Source organism: Anser cygnoides, chromosome Z, assembly GCF_040182565.1.
Source record: "Anser cygnoides isolate HZ-2024a breed goose chromosome Z, Taihu_goose_T2T_genome, whole genome shotgun sequence".
NCBI lineage: Eukaryota > Metazoa > Chordata > Aves > Anseriformes > Anatidae > Anser > Anser cygnoides.
The window spans coordinates 14,000,093-14,027,635 of record NC_089912.1 but is presented as its reverse complement, the minus strand read 5'-3'; the positions used below and the strand labels follow the sequence as shown (position 1 = coordinate 14,027,635).

The 27,543-nt window shown below is 38.3% G+C and overlaps 1 protein-coding gene and 1 long non-coding RNA gene across 9 annotated transcripts; one reads left to right on the top strand and one right to left on the bottom strand.

Moving 5' to 3' along the window:
* Positions 1-34: 34 nt before the first annotated feature.
* On the bottom strand, positions 35-11,398 carry LOC106043720 (uncharacterized). Of its 3 annotated transcripts, XR_007158855.2 has the most exons (4): positions 11,279-11,379; positions 9,650-9,771; positions 7,947-8,124; positions 4,572-7,432 (listed from the first exon to the last, which is right to left on the bottom strand). It is a non-coding gene; the product is annotated as an uncharacterized lncRNA (long non-coding RNA). The 3 variants fall into 3 exon arrangements; XR_010827633.1 differs by lacking the exons at positions 4,572-7,432; positions 9,650-9,771 and adding an exon at positions 35-248 and having other exon boundaries at positions 11,279-11,398; XR_007158857.2 differs by lacking the exon at positions 9,650-9,771 and having other exon boundaries at positions 11,279-11,398.
* On the top strand, positions 11,353-27,543 carry C9orf72 (C9orf72-SMCR8 complex subunit). Of its 6 annotated transcripts, none has more exons than XM_048050089.2 (11): positions 11,353-11,465; positions 12,315-12,800; positions 15,756-15,815; positions 16,803-16,898; positions 17,564-17,628; positions 19,709-19,781; positions 22,636-22,752; positions 23,473-23,708; positions 24,227-24,284; positions 24,890-24,999; positions 25,083-27,543. In XM_048050089.2, the coding sequence occupies exons 2-11, from the start codon at positions 12,357-12,359 to the stop codon at positions 25,267-25,269; spliced, it is 1,446 nt and encodes a 481-aa protein (XP_047906046.1). In that variant the 5' UTR covers positions 11,353-11,465; positions 12,315-12,356; the 3' UTR covers positions 25,270-27,543. The 6 variants fall into 6 exon arrangements, with proteins under 6 accessions (XP_047906046.1, XP_066844271.1, XP_066844272.1 ...); XM_048050090.2 differs by having other exon boundaries at positions 11,407-11,470; XM_013193381.3 differs by lacking the exon at positions 11,353-11,465 and adding an exon at positions 11,469-11,554.

The window sequence follows — 27,543 nt, the reverse complement described above, 5'->3', positions numbered from 1 at the left end:
CATCTTTAGGTTGATGACAATGCCCAGTGGTGGTAGATGCTGGTGCTTTGACTCCTAGCCACGGCAAAATTATGCTAGCCCTGCAAAAACCCACAGCAGCAGAGTAGTAGATGACAGCAGACGGACCACACCTGGCCTTTTGCTGAGCACTCTGAATGTCGGCAGAGCTGTACCTGCTCCACCCAGGGTGGAAACCTCTTCACATCAGATCATGGTGTGCCTTGATTGGGGTGGATGCCACCTGCCTCCTGCAAAATAAAGGGGATATCAGATGAAACCGCAGTGTTTCTCATAAATGACCTTCCTGCTATATTCATTGAAAGTGTGTAAGAGCTGTTAAAATGCAAGTGAACTTTACATAACAACACCAGTCTGTGCCAAGCATTTGATTCACACGTGAACCGCTGTGGCAGAGATGCCAGTTCTTTGCAGTATTTTTGTTGCGCTGCACTCAAACTCCCATGGTATCTGCACTGTAATTACACAGTTTCAAGCAACTGAGAGTGGCAATGTTACAGAACAAACCTTTGACCAAGCAAGTATCTTGGCTTCTGTGTATTCAAAAAAGGCACTGCAATTAAGAAGTGTCCACCTATTGTACAGGTCTTTGAGCAGGTAGGAAAGACGAGAGCTCCTGGAAGTGCTCTGGCACTTGCTAGCAAAGAGAATCTGAAATAATGCATTTTTTGTTTGTCCCTAGGTGAAAAGCATGCTGTAACCAACAGGTGAAAACAGACCATTCCCTGCTCCTTCAGCTGCACTGCAGCAGGACCAGTAGTGCCCTCAAGTGCCCTCAGCCTTGAATGAAGCCCTTGGGTGCCAGCTGCTAACCTCCATACAGCACCATCACCTGCTTGTCTCCCTGATACATCTCGTAGCAGCAGAGCTGCATTGAGCTCATTAGCAAGAGGCATGTTGTTTGCAGAGACTGTTAACTCCTGCTACAGATTCTGATCTCAAATATTTATTTTAATAAGAGAGAAGCTTGTTCCTTGCTACTCTTGTTAAATGTACCGATAGAACACAGTAAACATCTGAAAAGGTGTCTTTCTCAAGTATTTGGCTAGCATGAGACGTGCAGGTTTGGCCTTGCGCTTCCTGTAAAGGGCATTATTCTAACAGGGCAAAGCCCAGGGCAATTCTCTTGTCTTGTTTCAATAGCCATGATGACTGATGGATTGCATACATCCACTGCTTGTGAACAGCTACATAGCTTCCAAGGTCTCTAAAAACCTATTTATTTTTAAAGGCAGAATTTCTGATCTTACATGCTGACTGAGTTTGAATAACAGATGGAAATGAGCTTTTTAATCTTTGCACCCAATACCAGTTCGCTGCCTCTGCCATTAATAAATCTTGACAAAAATGAACTGGTGCTGGTAAAATAAGTGCTGACTGTTCCTCATCCAACACTTCTTCCAGTACCTTTACTAAATCATCATTGTGACAATAACAGTGACTCCATATATGCTTATTACTTCTCTGGAATTATTTTCTTCATCAGCACCTGAACTTTAATTTCTCATGATCTAATATCTCATATTTCTAGTGGTTATTTCTGGCCAGCATACCAGCAGCTTTGACTTGCATATTGGAAAGAAAACAATTACTAACCCTACCAGGGAAAGTGTACAGGCTCTATAGTTTGCTTGAAAATTTCAGAGACATATTGGACAACCTTCTGTGATGTTAAATGACAGAGAAATCATAAATTCTTGTCACAAAGTGGCAAAGAGAAGTGGCTTTTCAGCTAGGGACAAACAAACAAAAAACAACAACAACAACAACAAACAAAAAACATTATTTCAGAATGTATCTCTTTGCTAGCAAGTGCCAGAGCACTTCCAGCAGCTCACATCTTTCCTACTCTTAGGTCTGTATTTTTAAGCTACCCTTTTAATGCTCCTTGGTTGCACTGCTGGTTTCAGATATTATCCATGCTACCTAGTCAGACAAAGCTCTCTCCTGAGGTTCTACAGCTCTGCCAAAACAGAAAGTGTGAAGAGAGACCTGATTTTTCAGTTGTGTTTCTTCTTGCTTGTGAACAGGAAACAGACTGTTAAATGTTCTCCCTTGCCTCTACCTTTCCAAACCCCAAGCATTTCTTATATTGGATGCGTTACTTCATGCCTATAACCAGTCTCTAGAAATTCAGAGCTTTCTCAGAAGCTACTGATTCTTGCAATGAGGTGAAGACATGAGACAACTGTTGGAACATTTCTATTGTACCCTTTGAGATGAATTAAACACACGTCTGTGCTTAAATACGAAGAAGTTTAATGAACAATGCATTGTACAGAGTCCTACGAGGAATCTGCAGAGATATGTCATGCTCTGGCCCCTTACACACGCTTGCCCCATCATCAATCCCATGAACGTTGGCATGGGGCACCTCAGACCCCTGCTGGGTTCATCCCCAGCCTCACTGCCCAGGGATGGTCCCTGAGCAATCACATTGCACCATTGCTACAACACAAAGCCCCAGCCCTGTCTTACCTCCTCAGCAAGGGAAACCCCAGTCCCTGACATTGAGTCCTTCTGTCTCTGGCGTCCCTGCTCCCCCAGTTATCCCCTTCTGCAGCCAGGCTTTCTTGCCCTCCATGCCTTGCTCACAAATTACCATTGCTGAGCAGTTATAGTTTGAATTTCCCCTTCACATTATTAGGCTAGCCCACCCACATCAAACCACACAGCAAAGCAGCACTTAGTTTTAAAATGCCTGATAGGAACTTAAGTCCCAAGTGGAAAATGAATAGTGTGTTACCTGAAACATGGATAAGAAACTAAGAATAAGGCTATTCAGTAAGAAGACAGGAAAAATTGCAAGCAGAGCGTAGAATAGTTTGTGTTCTTTAGACCTTTTAAATGTTGATACAGGTAAACATGTTGGATGAGAAGTAACTTAGACTGTTAACGTCAACAGGCAGGAGGTAACTGTAGCGGCAGGAGGAGTGGATGTTCAAAACTAAGCTTCTGAATTCTCAAGCACAGGACGGGTACTTGTTAGCTACAACCCCTATGGGCTTGTTGTAAAATGTAGTAAGACCTGCACTAATCAGAGAAGATGTGTACTGAATCCTCCAGTGAATAAAAAGACACATGCCGTACATCAGGCGGAACCCTCAATTAAGAGACAGAGCACGTTGTGTTTCTGCAGACATAATATTTAGTTGGAGAAATGCAGATCTGTAAAATTGGAAAAGTTCCTGGAAACGGGGGAAGATCCTCAGAAATGCACCTACAGAAACCTAGAAATGCTTAGAGTCTTGGCCAATAACACCCAAGATCAGCAACTGCAAGCAAATGGAAGGCACAAAGTCAACACCTCCTTCGCAGCTCCCCAGGACCAACTCCAGTCTGCCCAGCAGGATGGGAAGTCAAGACTGAAAGTGACTTTGGGAAGTGAGTGTGAGAAGGTGTGTATGAAACAATAAAGGAGGACAATGGCGCCAACACCACCAGTTCTTAAAACCCCATTATCCAAATATGTTTTCTCTGTAATGCTGATGACAGTAAGATGTGAAAATAAGGGACAAATAAAATATCTAATAAAAATGCATTACTAGGTTATGTAGAGAGAAGCTTCTGTGAGACTGAAGCCTGCCATAAACCAATACAAGTATAGCTGAACACTAAAACAAATATTTGATGAATTACAACACAGTTTTTCTGTATAATTCAGAAAGACCTGCTCTCTAATATTTGAACATACCAAACAAGATAATCAAGCCCGAAAGATAGAAAAACAGAGAAAATAAATATTGAAGTCAAGACAGAATGCCACAGATGCGAAGCATGATTCTGTTAGCAAACTTTGTATGCAGCACAGGATCAAATGAAGGAGGTGCAGAGAGCTACCAAATCTTTTTGCCAGTGAAAATAATCATATACGTTACAAGGCAGTGTTGAGTTGTGCCCACACTGTCGTTCTAAAATAAAGCTGTCATTGACTGCTGCAGTAAATAATGTCTTGCTCTGCCTCAAGGCTTACTTTTCCTCTCCTGGAAATCAAAAGAAAACTTTCACCACTGATTCCAGTGGAGGTAAAACCAAATGCAGTGAAAGCAAAAAAAAGGCAGCGCAAAATGAGAGGAGTATCTTCAACACAGGTTTATTCCTGCAGGTCTTACTGATACTGTAAGCAGTCCAAGATTTGCCTGGGTAACATGCCACTGTTTGCCTTAGCTGTAAGAAATTAGAAAGTATCTGTAATCATTTTAAGTATGATATCCTATTTGTACTATTAAACTGACATATACTGACCAGAATTTCTAACACGTAGCTCAGAAGGCTTGTTAAATGTGTTTGGTGTGGCAGCTAGTTAGCTGTAGGGTTGCTTGAAGAAATCTGTTCATCAACAGTCCTAAAAGCTATGCAGTCAGCAGCTACTTATTCATGTGGTTACATGTATGGCTTGCACTCACCTATGCTGAAAGACACAATCTCGCATGTGTCTCCTTCCAGCTGATGACAAAGTGCTGGGCTGCATCTGGATTTTAAGTACTTTCCCATACGGAAAGCATATGAGACTTGGCAACCACTGTGATCCTCAGACACCATCACTTCCCTCGGCTGCCTAGTCCAATTGTTTGCAGGACCGGCTCCTGAGTCACATACAGCTCTTTGAAGTTCAGTATCTGTTCTGAAGCTACAGGCAATGAAGGCAGCAAAGCATTATGAGGACAGTGTTGATGGATAATCAAGTGTCTCACCATGAGAGCAAGCATTCCTAAGGTGCCAGTTCACTACCTTGGTGTCTAGCTGAATAACTAGCTATGCCTCAATGAACAGCCACTGCCATTTTCTGCTTGCAAATTACTCCCGGGGCTTTTGGTTGGAGGTAGGTGCTATGTGTCTGGGAAGAGCTGGATATGTACCTTGAGTACGTCCTGTCTAAGTGGAGGGCAATGTATTTCTTTAGACTTGGAGCTACAGAAAAATAGCTAAAGTAATTTTCTTCGGCTCTACAGGAGGAGCAAAGAAGCTTACACACCTATGAGCTCATAAAAGTGCATTTAAAGCTCTCCATAAAATCCTGCTGAGATGCCTTTTGTCTCACACAGGTGGATAAGCCAGAGAGAGATGAGCAAGCTGCTCTAACAACATGTGAATTTGGGGTGCCACAATACTTTTTTTTCAGAGGGAAAAAAAAATCTAATTCTTCAATACCTGTAGGTGTCTTAATAACAGCAAACATTTTTTATGGTTATGAGATTAAAATGAGCTGGCAGGGAGACAAACCTACTTAAACAGCTTGGCTGCAGACTAGCTCAACATTCATAGCTCCATAAACCTGTGATCACGCTTCAGCTGGTGCTATTTCAGGCACCAAACATACTAGTGCCACTTGTATTCTTTCCGAGTATCTGAACTAATGGATTAAATGTACAAAACACAATCAGAGCACCAAAAAGATATGATCTAGTTTGTAGCAATAGCCTCCTAACCCTTTTGGAATGTGCCTATGCGACCTTAAAGGAGGCTTCCTCAGTAACACATGGGCCAGTGGGCTTTAGGGGCAGCACAGGTGCAGGGACAGCTGGAGCACCCTGCCACCCACAGCAGAACTCTGGAGCGGTGACACAAGCTTGTGTGACCCACCAGTCCAGTCACCCATCTGACTGGGGGACAGCTTTTGTGAAGGATATTTAACTTCTGGGGATTATAGAACGGCACTCAAAAATCTGTAAGTGTATACTAATGTTTTGCAAGACTTCAGTAGTGGTTTATATATTGCTGACATTGATACACGTTAATAATCAGATGTCTGATGGTCACTGGTTCTACCTGACTACACAAAACTGCATATGCAGAGAACTCATCAGGAAGATTTATGAGGAATATAACTTCTGAGGAAACTTGCATGTCCCCACAAAGGCCTTCAGTTTACATAAAGTCCTACAGAAACTGCTTTTGCTTATGGAGCAATGTCCTCTGAAGACACTACAGTAGACCAAGAGCATCAGAATGACCCTGCTGCTTTCTCTTGATACAAATCCTGGCATTGGAATCATCCCACCTTTTACCTGGAAAAGCGTGCACCAAAACTATGAGCACTGACCTTAGATAAAACATGAGAGAACTTTTTACCCACCTTTGGAAGACCAGCTTCTGATGACTCCACAGCAAGTCTCTCCACAGCAAGATTCCAGAGTCAAATTTGAAATTGAATGTTGCCATCCCATTTAAGAGTGTACATTAATGTATCTTGAAAGAACATGGTAATTTTAAAAGTTATGTATTTTCCTCAAGACTAGTCAGCACTCCCTGTATGCAGAATGGTACAGAAACACTTCCAACATCAACAGGGCAGATGCCTTTAAAATCAGTGAGCATTTTTCACGAGGAAATGAGACAGGAAATAATGGAGTGGAAAATATATTTTTAAAAAACTCTGTACTTTAATTTTCTGTTACAAGTGGAAGAAATCCTTGAAGTACAGGAATATCATAAATCTCAAAAGTTTGTATGTCAGGGCTTATAAAAATGCTGTCTATCCAAGAAAATAGCTGGGTAAGGTGCAGCAAAATATATGTGATGTTTTAGATTCAAAACTTGAACAAACTCAAATATTTTCAGTTTTAGTATGAAAATCTTTAGACTCTGAAAAATAAGCAAAAGAATTTTAAACTGCCTTCATTAGCTTCCCGATATACTTTTTCACATGAATAAAATTACTATTGCATGAACAGTACAGCTTGTTTGACATTCAGAAGTGTCCATCAAACATCAGACTTCCAGACTAAGTCTGTTCAACCATTCCTTATTGTGAAGGAAATGCAATTTGTCATCAGAAAGTCTTTCTCAGCATTGGCAGTCCTGGTCTATTTTGCTATCCAAAGTTCAAGAAAACCATTCATGACAGCTGTAAGGTCTGTGAGAGAACTTTGCAGTTTTCTTCTCTTTAGTAGATAAAAGCTAATGCATTCATACCAAAGATTTTAAAATATTCCCCAAACCTGCTTGTCCTAAAAGAGTAGTACTAAGCCATTTTCATGAGCCTTGGAGGAAAGGACAAGATTTGCTTTGATTAAAGCTCCCTTAAGATTGCCAGCAGCCATAGAAAACTACAGCCAAAAGCATGGCCATAGAAAAACTACAGCTTTTAAAAAAAGCATGTTGCCACAGATTTTCATTGGTACATGTCCATCTCCCCCAAGAAGAGAAGTAAAACTCAACAGAAGAAGTGAAACTGAGGAAGAAGTGGTTGCTGTAGTTTCTCCTGTCTTTGTCTTCATGATGTCTTGAAGCAAATTTCCTGTTAAAGTCAGGTTTTGGCATCCTTCGGACTTGACAATTTCCTGAAGTATACATCCTCCTTCTTAAAATGTGTTGGGTTATGACCAATTTTATCATTCTAAAGATTAATAAGAGATAATGATATATACTTGCTTTTGTACATCATTCCGTAAACTTAGGTTTGCTTGCATGGCTGTTCAAAAGAAAAATTGATTTTCAGAGAGATGAGCCTGATCTGGTATACAGCTAGGTTGCATCATCACACAGGTGTTAATACAAGCACAAAGAGGACAGTGGGAACATTTACCCTGGGCTGGAAAGAGAGATGAGACCAAACCAGACCAGCTGTTTTCAGCATCTGTGCAAATTTAAATTTTACTAAGTCAGCTCCATAACTGCACCCAAACAATGTCTTTCAGTCTAGGAAAGCCAAATACACCTAACATAGTAACTTGTATGATGGAAAGTAGATAATTTTTAAATGTTTAAAGTTTGATATGTACCCTTGGCATGTTACACATGATGTAGATACAACTACACCCAGCACATGCTCTACACATAATTCACCAAAGATCTGATCACAGTTCTAACTGGGGAACTGCCTTTCATATGAAACATAAAAAGGAAGAATCCTGTGCTACTTTTAGCAAAAGCTTTGTGCAATAGTCTACACTGAAATAAATTCAAGCACAAACTTATTTACTTACTCCCAGTCAGGAGTTCAGTCAGGGCCAGTGCTCTTCTCCTAGGGTGCCTTGTAATGTTTGCAAACACTGTATTTTCCCTGCCAAATGCAACAGATGACTGGACATCTGTAGATGACAGGGCATCACAGCTTGTTCAAACCAAGCTCTCACTGATACAAGGATCCCAGTTTTACACAGCCTGTCAGAGAGATACACAAATCACAGGATGTTATCTGTTGCTTAATGTAAGTGACACGTCTATCTCCACAATCCAGCTAAACAACATTGATTCATTATTGTATGCTTGCTTTAACATCATTTATTTTCTTATTGAGAGCACAACCTCATTCAGTGGCTGTAGACTAAAACAGCTGAGCTGCATATTATCTCAGTGCTGGATTCTCCTTTAGTTTTGTACCTTATTTCTAACTGATGCTATAGCAATATGGTGTGGACTCTACATTCCTACTAGTTTGACAAGTCAAATGATAAAACCACATAGGTGCTTATTGTGGCAGAAACTGTCTTGCTGTTTTGAAAACTACTCTAGAATCAATTAAAAAAACTCGAAGTCCACATGATCACTACTGCATCCCAAATAAAATTGTATCACTTTGTATTTGTAAAATTGTATCAATTGGAATTTTTAATTTTAATGATTTCTAATCTGTGCTAGGCATCTATAATAAAGACAGTCAATTTGGTTTTTCATCTCTTAGATTTGTGGCAGCTCAAGAGGATCTGCAATGTGACCCCAACTGCCAAGCAAGAGTTAATTTTCTTTACTGCGTAAATCCACAGTCTCTCTATCCTACCAGTACGAAGTTGAATTGCTCGTGCAAAACTTCAGTGCATCTTTCCAGGCACAGAACATCCAATTTTCGCAAGCTCAAAGTTGCATGGGCTCTAGCACTTGTGAGAGCTCGTGCCTAAGAACAAGTTAAAACTAGTAAGGAAAGTGACTCCATAAACCTAATCGTGCGTGAAGTGTACTTCACTGTTTTAAACACGGATGTGAAACTACAGCCTTAAACCACCAAAGATACTATGGAAAGTCCCAACTTCCCTTTGCTGGAAGAAATGAATAGTTGGGGCTTGGAGAGTGCAGGAGTTGTCTTTTTTTTTTTTTTTTTCTAAACTGAAATCTAGCTTTATATAGTTTATATGTGCATAAAGTATAATCTTGCCACAGATTTCTGCACAACCACCAGGTGTTCCTGCTCCTTTCAACCCCAGCCAACCACCCCGATTTGCTCTACTTTGTGTATCAGTTTTGCAGCAATGTGATCTGTCTGGAAAACATTGCTTTTATTACTGTGCAATTAGCTTTCTTCTAGACCAAGTTTTTTACAGCAGTGCAAACCTGCACTAGCCTGAATGCATGTATGGTTTCAGTGTAGCAGGATAGCTAGGTAATACCTTGTGTTCCTTCCATCCCCATATTTCCGTGGTCCTTCTCAACCAGGCAGAGCAACTGAATTCCATTGCTTTTATTCATCCCTTTCCTTTTTTGCCAATGTACTCCCTTATTTTAAAACAGGGCATCAGTCAAAATGATGATTCAGGATGCCCTACTAAAAACATAAAATTGAAATGTGTTTTTGCTTGAGCTCAGAACCTGAGCTCATTTTCATCTTCTGCATTCCACAGTCTAATTAATTTATTTGCAGATGCGCAGCATTAGGCTTTATAACCAGATGTCTGGGGAAAAAAATCCTGCTTACAATGCAGCCTGTCACTTCTCTGATGTGTCCACACAATGCACCTGCAGACTTATTATTAGTCTCTTCAGATTGTATGCAATGAGATTGTTACTCTCTTGTCTGTCTGAAGAAAATACTAAAAACTGAAGGGAAAAAAAAAAAAGGTCAATATTGCTAAAACAGACAGAAATTTCACACTGCTAGTAAGAGCATTCAGGCAATTACAGAGACTATTACTTCAAAAGAAAAGATTTGTACTTCATGCTAGTACTTCTTTGCATATAATACAGTGATTTGCTTTCACACGTAGAGTTCTTAAAGCAGTTCCTAATGGGAAATCGATGTGGTAATATCAAGTGCCTAATGCAAGGCTCCATGACATTTCAGTGACAAAATAAAGATAAACCCTGCTCCCCAACCCTGAAGCCCACTTTTCCTACATCATTACTTACCGAATATCAATGCACCTTTCATAACATAGAGTTTATGGCCTACAAAAGGTTTTATCTTCACTGTTGAAATGTATAGTAAGTATTTTCTAAGCTGCACGGGTTTCTAGCACTTGAATGGGCTGCCCTGGGAAATGGCAGTCTCCATCCCTGGAGGCATTTAAAAGACACGTGGACATGGCACTAAGGGATGTTACAGTGATGGGACTTGGTGGACTTCATGATCTTGAGACAGGGAACAAGGGAAAGCGGGTTGATTTTGCAGGTTTTAGCTAACACAGGGAGTATGTTGTATATCAACCATAAAGACAGGACTGAGGCGGGGAGTATGAGGACGGGATGACCCTAAAAGATAAGGGAAGAAAAGACTTCATACACACAGATAATAAAACCTGTAAAAGAAAAGAAGGGTCAGTTTAGAAGCAAGGAAGACTTCTGGCCTTCATCAAAAGACCACCAGAGTATGCTGGACAACCACCCAAGGACTCTAGCGCTCATGTGAACAGGGTTAGGAACATATGTTCATGATTCTTCAGGCACCTAATGAATATGCAAGAGACTTACAGGAAAGTGAGATGAATATGTATATATGCCATTAATATAAGCACCCTGGCAATAACCTTTGGCGTGTTACGTGGAGCAATCCCCCACACACCTGGTGCTGTAATGAAGAATACCTGCTTAATAACGTTACTTACTGTGTTTTCTCTGCGTCCATCCTGAAGGTCTTTTTGAACTTCAACGATTCTGTGATTGTGTGGTTTACATTTAAACAACAAGCAAGTGGTGAAATTCCATTGATTTTGATGCCTAGTTTTTGACTGCAGCAAGTATCAGCAATTTCTAAAAGATCTTAGTTCTGCTGTTTCTCTGTGCTCTTGTTCAATCATAAGAGGTTTTGTGTGGTGGTTTAGTTTGGAAACAATATAAGGTAAAGGTACTTGCTATTTATCTGTAAAACTAAATGAAGCCTGAAACAGTGCACTTTCACTGTCTTGCATACAGATTGTTTGGTCTCTAACCTGTCGTTATAAACTTCCTATTTTAAAAGCCCCTCCGTGAAGCACTGCAGCTAGCACAAACCTGCTTCCTCAGCTACATGCACCTGGGACTCCCTTCACAAGCAGTACCTTCTCCCTTGGTTTTTTTGTCAGACGTGGGTTGGTTTGTTTGTTCGATTGTTTATTTTGGAGCTGCTCACCGTGAGCTTGCGGCCCTCTCCGCGGCTGTGGGGCGCGCATTACGCAGCTCCGCCCACCGCCCTCCCGCCGCCATCTTGTCGCCGCGCCGCCGCCATTTCGCCGCGCCGCACAGGGGCGGCTCCAGGGCGGGGGGGGGGCGGTGGAGCGCATGCGTGGTGTGGCGGAGGCCGGTCGGCGGGCGCGCAGGTGAGGTGAGGCGGGAGGCGGCGGTGGACGCACGTCGCGGGCCGGGAGGGTTTTGGGCGAGTTGAGGAGCTGGGCGCCGGGTCTTGGGGGTGTGTGTCCTGTCCGAAGGCAAAACCAGCGCCTGGGCGGTGTGCAGGCTGCCCGCGGCGGGGGCTAACCTCGTTCTGTCGGGCCTGAGGGTGCGGTGACCGCCCTGAGGTGCGGCTGGGTGGGCTCTGTGGGGATATCTACGAGGAAAAAGTGGGATTTTGGGGCAGCGACAGCGGCGGGGCCCGGCGGGCTGAAACCGTGAGCAGCGCCTGGTGCTGGCCCACGTCTATCCTGGGCAGAGCGTGTTCATCAGCACACCTTCCTGGTGTATTTATTCTCCAAGCCCTTCAAGTGGGGAAGTGGCAGGGTTGTTGGCAGCTGCTAGGGCACACGTCCAGGAGGTTGTGCCTGAGGAGTGCGAGGCATTTTCCATCAATACACGCAGTTCAGTGCTCGAGGACTCATCTTGTGTCCCAGCCACCAGCGTGCCACCTGTAGGTAAAGGTCCCAGCCACCTGTAGTTGAAGGCAGTGTTTACCAGACATCAGCCTCCTTACAGTGGTTGGATGTTGTGCAGGCTCATACTTGTGTAGTGAGTAAAGGGCACCCAAGGTCTGACACAGTGACATTTGTCATGCATGCTACATTGCTGTGTGGATGGCATGTGTATGAATTTCCTTTGTGAATGTAGTCTGTAATGAAATATCAGGTGTAAAAGTCAGAGCTGTCTCGTAAAGTCTTACTTGGGAAACACAACAAAAAGTGGTCATAATGAATGCACTAATTATTATTTTTTTCTCTAAAACCTTTGTTTTTTAGGTAATGTAAGCATTTCAGTGATACACAAGAGAGGAAGCAGTCATGTCAGCTCTTTGTCCGCCACCATCTCCTGCAGTTGCTAAAACAGAGATCGCTTTGAATGGCGAGTCACCTTTATTAGCTGCCACTTTTGCTTACTGGGACAACATTCTTGGCCCCCGAGTGCGGCATATCTGGGCCCCAAAGACAGACCAGGTACTTCTCAGTGATGGTGAAATAACTTTTCTTGCTAACCACACCCTGAACGGAGAAATACTTCGGAATGCAGAAAGCGGTGCAATAGATGTGAAGTTCTTTGTCTTGGCAGAAAAAAGGGTTATAATTGTGTCTTTAATCTTTGATGGAAACTGGAATGGAGACAGAAGCACATACGGACTGTCAATTATACTTCCACAAAGCGAACTTGGCTTCTACCTACCTCTTCACAGAGTGTGCGTGGATAGGTTAACACACATTATAAGGAAAGGAAGAATATGGATGCATAAGGTAGGTTTGTTGTTCATTACTAAAAATAGTTGTCTTGAGCAAAACCAGGAATTAAGGTTTTGTGACACCTGTTATGTTAACACAAGAACTCAGAGGAGGCTGACCTCTCTACAAGGATAGGATTTTGAAGTTAGGAAGTTATCCATATGTCACCAAATTTGAGGCTGGGGTTTTTAGCCACATAATTTGCCCTGGGAATACTATTAAGTGTATACCAGGCTATTTAGTTAAATTAGCTGTCATGTAAAGTTTTTCGTCTTTCTGAATTTGATTTAAGTCATTGCTTGTAACTATGTTAATTACTGTATTTAAGTGAGGTAGAATTGTAAATTTACAGCCTCTATTTATTTATTTATTTATTTTGCTATTGAGGTTCAAAATGGGAACTGATGGAATTAATGTCGTCATCCTATATATTATAGTCACTCTTTATTTATCAAAAAAGGGTATCAGCAAACAGTTTCGCAGGTGTTAAATTGCATTAAACTGATGGGAGAACCAAGAAAACATAGCTACTTTAGTCCAAATACTGCTACTTTTGAATCTGAAAAACTGAAAAAATACTAAAATTTTTCAAGAGTTGCAACTCGTACTTCTGGGTAGTTACGGGTATTTCTTTATGAAAAGGAAATTATTATGTATTTTTGTTAAAAAAAAAAAATAGCATTCTAATAATAAAAACAAAAAAAATCTCTGTTGTCTTAATGGAGTACAACCTGTCATAGAGCAATACATTGCATGTCAGCTGTAATATGTGTGGTGATGCATGGTTTTCCGGTAATGTTTTTCTTCCTCTTCTGTTTTGAGACCTCTAGTCAACGTATTTTAAACTTCCTTTTTAAGTGTTCTAATCTAATTAAGATTCCAAAAATAAGAAGCTGACATAAGTTTTGCATTGTCATTTCCTTTTTGTTACACTTTTTGTTAACAGTGTCCATTGTTTTCTGATATATTTCCTGATGATGGCTGGCAGTGTCTTCTTTCATGTTTGCTCTTGATAATCTAGGGGTTATTTTTTTGGAGTAAAGATAGGACATAAATCTTCATTTTCAATAGAGTAGAAAGAAATATTACATTCCTAATTCCTAAAAGAAATTGTTCACTGGATGTTAGTACTTTTGACACAAGTGAATGCTATCTCATGCTCTTGATTACATTGCTTCTCTGTCACTTAGTGTTTTCTCTACTGATGTCTTATGTGAATGGTCAAATAAGAATTGTCTGTTATTGTTAAATACTGTATGCCTTCACTCTTTTTTGACATTGACCCATATCAATCTGTTTCTGCAGTAAAAATGGCCCTCGAGTGGCTTTGAGAACAACAAAATGTTTTCTTCTAGTTCTCTCTGAAATTAGTCATGAAGTTCTTAAATCTTTTTCAGATTATCTTGAAGTAGCTAGGTGAACTAAATCAGCCACAACAACTCGAGATTCTAAAAGAGACATTTATTGTCTTTTATTTTTTTTATTTTTCTTCTTTGGAGGAAGATGAAAAGTGTTCCTGCGTATAACTGCACATCTACAGACTTACCTAGAAGACACTAAACTGCATTAAAAGTGTAAATTCAAATTTAGGCATGAGTTGTAGAATTACATTATTGAATGAAAACAGGCCCAAATACTATAGTTTGCTGTTTGAGGCCGTTCAGCAGCTATGGCTACAACAGCATACAAAAGGTTGAAATAGTATCTGAGAGGAGCTATGTATCTGCTCTGGTATATCTAATGGGTGTTGTGATTATCAGCTGTCACAACTTCTGTTCAGAGAGAAGGAACCTTCTGAACTCAAGGACTAGGAGAAACATGGAACAATGCTGAGACTGGCAAAGACAAGCAACTCCAATCAAGTCTTCTATGTGAGATTAGAAACCCCATATATTTAACTAAATCTTATGGTCTGGATGTTTGTCTAATAATTTGTAGCAGTTGTATTTCTAAAAAGAAGTGGCTTATGTCATTTGTTCAGCGTGGTCTTCATGAAGACTGACTTCTTTCAAAGCAAAAGATCTTCGTTATCGAGTATGTCTTACTGAAGTCAAAGCTCAAGGTGCCCCAAAGGAATAATCTGCCAAGTTCCAGTGTTATTTTTCACTGATGCTTCCTTAAGATGGTCGGATGAGTTTTACATCTGTTTTAGGGCAATTTACTGTAGTTTGCTACCTATTCATCTGCTCAAAAAACATTATGTGAACTCTTTTACCACTTGAGGTTGATCAACTTCAAGCAATTCAGCCACAACCATTAAGAAGGCAACAACTACTTAGTACATAGCAAAAGCTATCATTATTTGTCTGCATCTTTGATTTTTTTACATACTGTATTGATTGTTCCAGTGATTAAGGCTCAGCTTGTGATCAGTCTGTTTTGAGAACTTTGTATGCTCTTTTGTGCGGTGTTTTGTGTAGTTTGAGGTTTCATGTCTCCTGTACTTGTCTACAAAACAATGTTTTGAAGACTTGTCATTGTCTCAAGATGTGGGAAGAAAAATGGTGAACACCTACCCTCCCCAGACATAATTTTCCTCATTCAAGAGATCTCATTTTTTTTCTCTGGTTGCATCAGGAATCATCAGTCTGTACCTTACCCATTTGAAATAGAAATCCATAAAGTGGACTTCTGCACCATAGTCTGATCATATGGCATTTTCTTGGTCTGTAACGAAGAAAATGTTACTCTTTTGTCATTGCCATCACACACTCCTTTTCCTGCCACTCCTGCCCAAGCATGTGAGAGGTTTGGTGGGGTGTTGATTTGTTCTCAGGGAACATTGATCTGTTTAAAATGACATCGCTTCCTACCAATATCAGCTCTGTAAAAGAAAAAAGACTTGAACATCGAAATTTGAACCTGAGAAGCATGACTCAACAGGGAAGAAATTGTTCCATATGACTGTTGTGTGCATACATATATAAACAAGTGCCAGAGCGTTTATAATTAACTGCTTCTCTTGCTCAGGAGAGGCAAGAACATTTCCAGAAGATTGTCTTGGAAGGCACGGAGAGAATGGAGGATCAGGTAAGACTGTCTGGTTGATGCGTATGGCCCACCACCACAAAACCGTTTGGCTGGATCTGATGACTGTAGAAGTTGGTGCTGCTTCTTATCTTTGGGATCCAGGAAGATACTTTGGACTGGCTGGTGACCTGACATGCGCAGGAGACAAACTTTCTGAAGATAGGATGATGGAAGCTGTGAACAAATTGAAGGAAAATATATTTCATCACTTTGTGGGAGAAGTGGAAATCTATGAAGAATATTACCTTTCAGAAAAGGGAATTCATTTACTTGAACTTGAAGCTCTGTAAAGGTAGTAGCTTCCTAGATTTATGCTCTCCTCCTGTCAAGGGTAGTCTTTTACTAGGCTGTTTTACAGAGACATACAGAGTCTGTCGTGTTGAAATGTGGTGGTAGACTTAACACGTAAGATTGTGAAAAGACTTCGATTTCTGAAACTGTAAATACAAAATTGTGGCTTTGGTTTTCTTGTGAAAAGATGAAATCAGATAAATCAGATAAATAATTTCACATGCTAATAAATAATAGCCTGGTTTTGGTTTCCTGTCATCAAAATGTCAGATCTTGGATCTATAAATGTTTAACAGTAATTGTATGTAATACAATATGATCAGATTATCTCATTCCAAATACGTCTTGTGTGGGCAGATCAAAATGATTGGGAAAATTAGCATAGGACCCTGAAAATGTATTTTAGACATGATGTTGAAAAGTGAAATGCATGTTTCCAGTTCATAATGAATGATAAGCAAAACCAAAGAAGTCTGTGTATCAGTTGACACCCACAACCGCACTTTGAAACAATAGGAAGTTAAAGATGTTTTGCATGTAATTTGATTTTAAAGATGTTTTTGCATGTTAGAGATTGGACCAGGTGATCTTACAGGTCTTTTCCAACCTAAGTGATTCTATAATTCAATAATATTGCAAGTTTATGTTACTAGTAATTTCTTATACCGCACTTCAGGCATTTTATTTACTGCACAGGGCCAAAGCATCATTCCAATGCTGACAGGAGAAGTCATTCCTGTAATGGAGCTCCTTTCATCTATGAAATCACACAGTGTTCCAGAAGAAATAGATGTAAGTTCCTATGTTCTTTGCATTCTGAATAAGAGAAAGACACCGCCAATCTAATTTGCTACTCTCTTTGGCAGAAAAAAAAAAAAAAAAAAAACAGCCCACAGTTGTCATAAATTCGTGTATCCTTCTGCTGCTTCGCATCAAGTTCTCCTAAATGCTGTAGGGAATGGTATAACAGTTTTAGTTTGGTAAATGCTAACAGTACTAGCAGTGTTTTTTATGGTTAGGACTTAGCAAAATGGACTGCCTGGGGTGACATGTTTCCTAAGAGCCATGTGGAAAGGCTATTTGATGAAAAACAAATGAGGAGGTAGATGGCCTTAATGTTGATATCTGTTCCAGTGGTTTAGTGTTCTCATGAAAAAAGTAGGAATGATTTCACATGGACTAGGTTAAAGTATTCTGGACAAGACTTTAAGAAAAAACACTGGGAGGAATCTTGTTGTCATTGTCGGTGGGAAAAAATAATAATTGAGTGGCTTTCTTATTTTCAAAATGCTTTGGGTAAGTCAGAAGGTCTTTTTAAGGTTGTCCTTTTCTGGCAGTCTTACAATGTACCTTAAATAGATCCCAAACAGTTCCCACCTATCAAAAAACAATATCATTTAATTCTAAGGTGTTCTAGATCATTTTCTAACATTTGTTTATGTTTATTTGCATTTCAGATAAGTGACACAGTGCTAAATGATGATGACATTGGGGATAGTTGCCATGAAGGATTTCTTCTCAAGTACGAATTTCTGTTTTGACTTATGCTGTAGTAAAACTGATTAAACTTGTGTGTGTGTGTATATATCTGTATGTGCATGTGAACATGTATTTTATTAGTTTTCTTCATAGGAGGGGGTATATTGATATGCGTTTGACTTCTACAGCATTTCTTAGACAAAAATCTCAAGAAGTTATTTTCTTCTTAAAAGAATGGTTCTGGGCTAGTAGCTGCAGCTGTTCGACTGTGTTGTCAGTCATTTGCTTGAAAATAGAATTCCTATCAAATACAATTTTTGCTTGACCCTTTGTCTATGAAGTTCTAAGTCAAATTCTTACATCTATGAATTACCCAAAACACTGAGTCATGTCTAATGCATTAATTACGAATAAAAGTATTAATGCCATGGCATGTGGAGCGCCTATTATTAAAATATCCATTTTTATCTTTTTTCCCCCATTTTTGATGCATAACTGGAAGTAGTTGCACTTCAGAGCAACTTGGTCTCTTCATATAGAAAAGTATATTTCGTAAGTTTTAACTGGTGTTGTGTTTCAGAACATCTCCTATATAACACACTTAGTGCCAAAGAGTTTGTAGTCTACTTAAACAGCATCACATTCTCTTTTCAGCGCTGCACAAATTCATGTGTTAAATTAACTAATTCTTCACAATAATGTTTTATTCGGTTTTCTGGAGAATTTAGGATTTCTTCGGGTTTTCAGTCTTATAAGACAATCTTTCAGAAAAAATGAGGTGAATGTTATGGAATGAGTTATTGTAAATAACTAGAGCTATTGATTCTACAATGGTGAGCTATTCTCATAATAGATGTAGATTTTTGGGGCGTGTAATAGACTGGGGATAACAAAGGGTGTCAGTTCTCTCTTTGCGCTACTACTTCTTCATGGAAATTTTGTCCAGATAAGGAAAGAATAACCTCTCTATTTGTGTGAAGGGTTGAAATGTGTGCTTTTTAGAGGGAAGCAAAGCTTGTTAACTCATCTAGGCTCAGATTTCGAGTCTTGAATGTAGTGTTGGAATGGATTTCTATGTCGTATAAGAATTGGATTAAGGAAAATGAACTGCCATTTTAACAATACCAACTTGTAAAATAAAATCAAAGTTTTAGTAACTTCTAAATGAAACAACACTTCTGTTTTTGCCCCAAAGGAAGAATTCAAGTGGCCTTAAATCCAACTTAAAAATAAAATTGGTAAGATAAATAGTAACGAGTCCAGTATAAAGCCCATCTCCAGGACTTCAGAGTCTGAGTCTAGCTGTTACAGTCCTTACCAGTTAGAAGTGTTTATTAGAACTGGTTAATCACCTTACAAGGTATCCTTCAGTAAGATAAGATAATTATACTTCCATATATCGATAGGTATTGGAGAAAACTATCTAATAGTATCTCGACTTTTTGAAACTGTAGTCCAGTTATGGGTTTGAGAAGGTGGGGTGTAAGGGGAGGGTGGGGAAAGGAACCTGAGTTTGCTAAGGATAGGTTAAGAGTTCCCATGGTTAGTCCTGGCATACTTACTGCACCCTCCAAATATAAGATAAACTAAATCATGTCTTTGCTGATGGCAGCTCATGAGACAAGATCACCCAACTCCCAGCTTGCCTGGCTGTATTCCAAGGGACTCGAGTTTATGAAGCACTCTTACCCTTGTAGTTGCCAAATTAGCACAGTTTACCTGCCAGGTCTCCCAAAACTAGGTTCTGATCCACAGTTGTGTCAAAAAAAAAAATGAGGACAGGTCATATTTCAAGATGCTTTCAGATCCTTTGTTATTAATATTTCTTCCATTGCTTTAGATTAATTGTTTTATATTGATTCTGTAATACAGTTAGATGATAATTTTTATTCGCTCTGTAAGTGGTGTTTTGAGGTTCTGTCTGGCAGTCTTTTTATTCACCAAACTGAAAATACAGATATTGCTGGACTTTAGATTTCAGCAGTACCTATGTACGTTTGTGAGGGCTATGCTATAGACCTATAGTATAACTTTCAGCCCTTAATTCCTATTGTAAAGATGATAATGGTTTTATTTGAAAAGTCTGATTAAATTTATTAACCTATGTTTGGTTTTATTTGCAGTGCAATTAGTTCACATCTGCAGACCTGTGGTTGTTCTGTAGTTGTAGGAAGCAGTGCAGAAAAAGTTAATAAGGTAATACAGTTCTTAATAAATGAAACTTAAATGCTGATTATAAGTAGTGTTAGTGTGTTATTTGAAAAAAAGTTTTTTAAATGAACATACTTTAGGTTGAAGGAGAGGATATTGTCTTGGTTTTCTTCTGTTGATTGCTCTAGCAGTTGATAATTCTGCCAGAAAATTGCCTTATCAGTTGTATTCTGAAAACTATAAGAAAACCAGTGAATTTAATGTAATTGATACTGTTATAAATAAGTTCTAATTGACTCTGAGCTTCTAAAGTAAGTTTTGCTAGCTAAAATGTACTATCTGAACAGATTACAGCTGACTGTAACTGTAACCAGTTCCAGAAGAACCAGAGAGGCAAAATACAGATATAAACACCTAAAATTGAGTACTGTAACAAACCAAAAAAAAACAACTCAGCGTGTCAGCAAGCTTGGTGGAGCACGTGCAGAATTTATTAGTAGGGATGATACTTAGGAGCCTTCAGGTCTAGATAAAAAAAGCATCATTAGCTGTTCTCTTAATGGAGAAAAAGCAGAATGTATATATGTTCCAATGGTCCATGTGGAGGAAAAAAGGTCACTTTTGGAATCAGTCATTTCAGAACAGGAACGTAATTACATTTTTGTGGTAGACATAGTTTTTGCCATGCTGTTTTTGCCCATTATCAAATACTGAATTTGAACTGATACAAAATTGTAACCTGCTCTGCTTTTTCTCTACTTTTTTTGTGTAAATGGAGAGTTTCTTAATGCTTATTTTAAGATGAGTATGTGAAGGAAAAATCAAATGAAGAAATGTTCCTTATTCAGAATTCTCCAAGTACTTTTTGTACATGTTTTTTTGATTATACCAAACTGATTGCTTCAGATAAATTGAAAGCAATTTTTGGAAGAGATACACTTGTATTTATTTGCCATTGAAATATATCTTAAAGTGTATTTCTTTATAGTATTCTGCGATGTATTGGCATTTTGTTCAGAAAGATTTGCCTTTGACTTGCATTTAATTAGGCTGTTACTCCATCCCTTCTAATAAAAGTGCTGGTTAGTTTTCAGTTAGGATATTCGGAGACAAATCATTGAAGAAAGTGTTATTTTCTTAGAGAGAAAATGTATTTCACTAAATCAATTGCCTCTCTATGTTCACAGTTGAGTCCTTTAATAAACCGCATTGATTCAGAATATCCCTGCAACTGGGAATGAAAAGAAGGATTTTATAAAAATGTGCAGTCCTACAGCTTTTTAGGCATTAGGCACCACTGCACTTAATGAGTATACCAGTACTGCTGTGAGGGTAAGGTTCTTTGTAGTTACGTAGCATGATAAGTTTTCAATTTACACTGGGGCCTCTGGGCAAAGCAGTAACAATAGTTCCCCATTCTAAGACCATGACAAAGCTTCTACTGCAGTGCATGTGGTGAAGCAGTCTATTTAGGTAACTTCATTTTTTGATAGGAAATCTTTCTGCATGTTGGGCTTTTCTGTCTGACTTTTCTTTTAATAGTGTTGTAATAGTCATTGTGTTCTAGTCTGTTTAGTAAGACTGAAACCTTCCTTTGAAAAAAATAATTCTTGCAGTTGATGCTTTTTTGATATATATATGTTTGATTGCTTCAGTGTCAAATAAAATAAACAGTGAGTCTTTATAATATATATTCATTATATAATATATACAATTATATAATGTATATTTTATAGTATGCAGGGTTCTCTGCTGCAGTGAAACATACCTTCTTTTAAAAAGATTCAGAAAATGTAAGGCATCTTCAGTAAACCTATGTTCTGAAATACGCTCTTCATGACGCTTTACAATAATCTAGAGAAAGAATGCATTGTTTTGTGTGGTTTTGGCAGTAGTGTTTAAGCATCTCTGATCAAATAAGTGATAAATGCTGGTGCTCAATTAAAATAACTATGAGAAACAAAGGAACCTGAGAAAAGAAAAATCTCAGTCCTCAGCTGGTCAGCTAACCATAGTTAATACACATAATTTTAGTGATGTAAAATTTGCACATTACTAAGTTACGTGCAAACATATTATTAAGCATAATAACTAATAAAAAGGCTTAGGTGTCTAAATGGTTATGAGTGTGTGTAACAATGTATTGATAAGCTGAGTAGTTAAAGAAGCAGTCTAGAAGAATGTGAGTCTCAAGATCTGTTCTGGACAAATTTATTTAAAATTGCACAGGCTCTTATCAGTAGTGTGGCCGTTGTGTTATGGTGCTATGTTTTGAAGTAATTCATTTCTTTATAGTATACCTTAGCTTTCCTTAAAGTAAAAAATTAAAAAAAAAAAAAAACACCTACTGCAGGCAAAAACATTAGTCAGAACATGTATGTTTGACTACGAGACAGGATTATATGTTTGTATTTGGAGATGATTGTCTGCAGGGGTTGGAGCATAGAAGCTTAAAATAATAAAGTACCTTTGTTGATTTTAATGGAGAGTTTGAGCAAATTAATGAGGAAATAAGCATGGATGCTTATTTAGAAAATTAAATGTGGCTCATTGGAGACAATAGCTGACATTTCAATATGGAACAAGAGGCTTAAAAGGCTAGGAAATTAATCACAGTAACTTACATTTATGTAATACGAAGAGGCATCAAAAGGCAAAAGTTTTTTGTTCTACATAGTTGGCTAAAAATGTTGCCAAAAAATTTAGGCTTTCCTCTTCATTTGACAAGAAGTTGGACTTGCATGGCTTACATCTTAATTATTTAAGCATGTCACTATTCTCTGATGTTACTCAAGTTTTCTTTTTTCTAATAAGCAGGATGAAGTCAGAAATAGTATTTGAAGATCACTTAGTTCCTTACATTTTCTTGTTTTTTTTGAACCTGTTCTTTTTAATGCAGATTGTGAGAACATTGTGTCTGTTTCTTACACCGTCAGAGCGGAAGTGTTCCAGACTCTGTAGAAATGAGTCTTCGTTCAAATATGAGTCAGGGCTTTTTGTTCAAGGCTTACTCAAAGTAAGTTCACTTAGTAAAATTCTATTCTGTGTGTAAGAACATTCTTCAGTATACGTGGATGTGTGCACATATGATAAGCACATACATAATCGCATTCATGTTTGAAGAAATATGTCTTCACTTGAGTTCTTCTTGGTGCTAGAGCTGGCTTATGACTCTTGCATGTTAAAATTCTAAACCAGTCTTTTCTCTACCCAGATTTCTCTACCCAAATTTCTTGTGTTGAGTATTGATCAGAATTATTCCTATACTTAATACAATAATAATACTTTGCCTTCTTGGGGCTAGAATTCAGGAAGGCATTCAGTTTCTGTGTTACATCAATAAAAAAGAACAGTCCATCAGTCTATGGTTTCCAAGTTTATTAAAAGGGCTGTAGCAATTGGTGAAGGTAAATAGAAAAGTAATACTTCTTGCTCTAATGAGCAGTCTAAACTTGACAGGTAAATATCGTATTGTAATGTTAATGGGTTCAAGAACCGGATGATGCAATGGAGTACACAGGATACCTCAGTACCTCTTTTCACGATTACATTAACGGAATTGTGTGGTATTGAAGACATTTGGCTGGTTACAGCCATGATTTCTTTCAAACAAAATACGTCTACACAAATGGGATTTGAAATGTAGGCATGATGTTTTCCTATTGCTTTGTTCCAATTTTGTTTTGTTTTGTTTTTAAGTAACTAGAAGAGTTTTGTTTTGTTTTGACTAAAACAGGATGCAACAGGAAGCTTTGTGTTGCCCTTCCGTCAAGTAATGTATGCTCCATATCCCACAACACACATAGATGTAGATGTCAATACAGTAAAGCAGATGCCCCCGTGTCATGAGCACATCTACAACCAACGACGGTATATGAGGTCCGAGCTGACAGCATTTTGGAGAGCTAATTCAGATGAAGAAATGTCTCAAGATCCTATTATCCACACAGATGAGAGTTTCACACCTGATTTGTATGTGCTTCCCTCCCAAGCCTCTTAAAGTTACTTGATTTGAGATGAAAGAATAAGGTGTAAAGCATGCTTTGTAATACAAAAAAGTACTGGAGGGTTTTTTTGTTGTTGTTTTGTTTGTTTTCTTGTTAGAAGCTTCTTCAGCTCTGTTGGTTGTGTTCTGCAGAATTTAGGAGTTCTGTGAGTGGTTTTGTTGCATTAAGTGTTACTGAAATCCAGTGATACTGACAGTGTTATGGTAATTTTGTTGCCTGTTTTAAATAGCATATTCCAGAGCCAAGTGTACTTGGCAAGTCCCAGTGGCTTTTCTGGGTTTAATGCATTTCTCCTGAAAGTTCTGCTTAAAAGTTCTTCATTACCTTTAAGTAACAGGATTATAATTCACTCAAATTTTGAATGCACTTTCAATTTCTGCCAGATTGTAACAAGCAATAGTATTATGTGCACAACTGCTGGACGTTGCTATCTCTTCATGTCATTACCTCACATATTTGTTTGCTTTTTATTTTTTTCTTTAGAAATGTCTTTCAAGATATCCTGCATCGAGATACACTAGTAAAAGCCTTTCTGGATCAGGTAATAATTCCTTTTTCAGAAAGAACAAGAACTAGAGAACAGTATTTTGAGCTCTTAGTAACAGGTAATTTAACATGAATAGATGCTTTGTTGGTGTGGTACCTCTTTTTTTCATACACGTGCTGTGATTCTTTTCTGCATAGCTAGAGAAGGCATCAAGAACTGACCATTTAAAATGTCTGTCTGGTAACACAAATGATTTAAAAATGCTTAAGTGTCATTTGTAATAATATAGTACTGAAACTACTTCTTATATATGGAAAACAGTTCCTTTTTTTTAGTTTGATGTTTAAGAGTGTCTACAATTACAGTATTGAATAAGCTACCTGAGATCCATTTCAGATCATTTTTAGAAGGAAAATAGTACTTTATCCAAATAAAATTGTAAAAAAAAAAGAATGGTAAAAGTTTAATACATTACATCTGAGCAGCAAGAAAACTAAAAATGAATCTTGAGTATGCTTACAAATCTGCTGCTAATATGCTTGCTTTGCTATAATTAGGAACATGTTACATGTGTATGCACGTTTCTTTATATTCCACATTCTTAAAATGATTCTTGAATTTCCGTGTCTTAGCTGATTTTCTCATATAATTTTTAACAGATCTTTCATCTGAAACCTGGCTTGTCTCTGAGGAGTACATTCCTTGCACAATTTCTGCTAGTCCTTCACAGAAAAGCCTTAACTTTAATAAAATACATAGAGGATGACACGTAAGTGAACAGATAATATAAAGCAGGCTTTGAGAAACTTAACTTTGTTCTTTTTTACAAACCCTCTTTTTGTTTTCTTTCAGGCAAAAAGGAAAAAAACCTTTTAAGTCTCTTCGTAGCTTAAAGATTGATCTTGACTTAACAGCAGAGGGCGATCTTAACATAATAATGGCTTTGGCTGAGAAGATTAAACCGGGTCTACATTCCTTCATCTTTGGGAGGCCGTTCTACACTAGCTTACAGGAACGTGATATGCTAATGACGTTTTAAAGCTCTTCACCGTTAATGTGTAATATCGCAGCCTTGCATGGCACTAAAAGAAATCTGTCAGTGTGAACACCACACTTGTGACACTCATTGACCTGATTTAGAATGGATCAGCAGGAATCAAGTAACACTACAATCTGTCTGAAGCAGGAGGGGGTCATGTCAGAGGGAATATCAGCATAGCGAGGAAAGCATGATTTTAATGAATTCATCTCTTCTGTGTGCTTTTTTTAACAGTAAAAGTAAACATTACTGAAAGTTCCTTTGCCATATGGGCTTACTAGGTAAATTTGAACATGTTGTGGTGTATGACAAAGGGAGGCACTTTTATCTTCTTTCCCCTCAGATTTCCTTCAAGTGTGTGTCTGTTTTTCCCCATTCTGCTGTGTCAGTAAAGAAAACAATGAGTATGTCCTCTCTAATCAAGAGAGGTCAGGGGATAGGAGCTTTTCCAGAGTTTCAAAGAGTTTTTAAATGTGTTTGTTCTTATGTACGTGGTACAATTCTGAAATATGCTTTCCTTTATCTCCCTTTTAAACACTACTGGCTCCGTTTGCAGCGTTTAAAGGTGTGGGGATTTTTTGTTTGTTTGTGGGTTTGTTTTTCTTTGTTGTTTTTAAATATACTACACAGTGTTCCTGTGGGTGAACTGTTGGCTATTCGCAGCATAAATAGCAGCACTCTGCCCATGGGAACTGGGTCATTATTTAAGCTGCTTCATGCATGTAAATGCCAACCAGGATATTCTGCCACAGATTGTTGGCCATCCTGCGGTTAAGTATTCAGTGATCCAGCATAATTGAGCTCTTTCAAAACACAAAGCAGGAAACCTGTGTCATTCAGCAGAGTTGTCTGTCTTTCTGTCTAAATTGCTTCTGCTTTGTCTATTGTCAATTAAAATAAGGTTCAGATTAAAGTATTAGACCTTTCCAAAGAACACCATGCTGATAGCCAAACTAAAAGATAAAAATAATTCTTTTTACATTGCCATTAATATATTTAGTAATCCTTAATTCAGAGAGCAGCACAGCTGTGAACTAATATGATTATCATTTTACTAAGTGAATTTAAGTCAATAATAGTGCCAGTCTTTTTAGTTCATAGTTAGCACACGTTCAACTTTGCTTTACTTGAAAAGAAAAAATAGGGAGGTCCAAAAACTCATCTCTTTGTATGCCTCAACCTTTCTTTATCTTTTTGGACGGAGGCAGGAATATATTTGTTTCATGTTTTAGTGTAACCTCATAACTCTATATTCCTCGTAAAGGAGATACCCTTGTGATTTGAGAAGCTGCTGTTGCTTATTGCTTAAACTGTACATAGCAGTCCTTCATGAACAGGTTCCTGTTTTCAAAATAGCTTTTTAGCATCTTATTCATGCATAAGAGTTAACAACTCAGACCCAAAACTTCCTGAAATGTCCAATACTCAGTTCTTAAAAGGAATGTCTTCTTTTTTTTCACGTGTCCAGAATTCCTTTATATTTCCTGAAAAAATAAAAAATCTACAATTGAATATTTAAATCTTCTGAAACAAGTGGAACTCAGCCCCTGCTGCATACCATTTTTTGTGAATAAAAATCAGCTGCATTACCTGGATGATTATATTGTGTAGCCATTACACAATGTAATGTAGTCCTTAGGCTATATTCTGTAGCCTATTTTTTTTTGCTTTACATGTATGTTGGATTCCTGCAATGTGAGGTCAGCACATCATCCAAAGAACTTGTCAGGCTTACAATGACAGAAGTTACTTGTGCTGAAATTATTTCTGTTTTACTGACATTATCCTTTTCTTTTGCATTTTCAGTCAATTTATCCATTAGAAAAGAGCCTGATTGCTAAGTTTTACTCTCATGTCTAAGATTGTGGGAAAAAAATGTAATAAACACTTCTAATGTAGAAGTTGTGTTTGAGGTCTAAACAGCTTTAAATGTGCAGCTGAAATCACTTCATAGGCATTGCGAACTTAACACTGACACTACTAACAATAAAGCTCTGTTTGTTTACAGAATGTGCTGTCACTTTGAAATGACTAAAAGCTGGAAACTTAATTGCTACCTTTGTTACACAACTGTCACAAGTGCAGAATGTATAGTGAAGTAAGTTATTAAATGCATCTGCATGTTGTGTTGTAAGTCTTGCTCAGGAAAAAAGTATTCTAAGAAAATTCATGCAATTTTTTTTATTTTAATTTCTGCTGATTTTTTTCATAGAATTTCTGTATGTTACAGGATCGTGATCCTTTATTCTTTGAAATAAAGAAGAAATGTTCTTC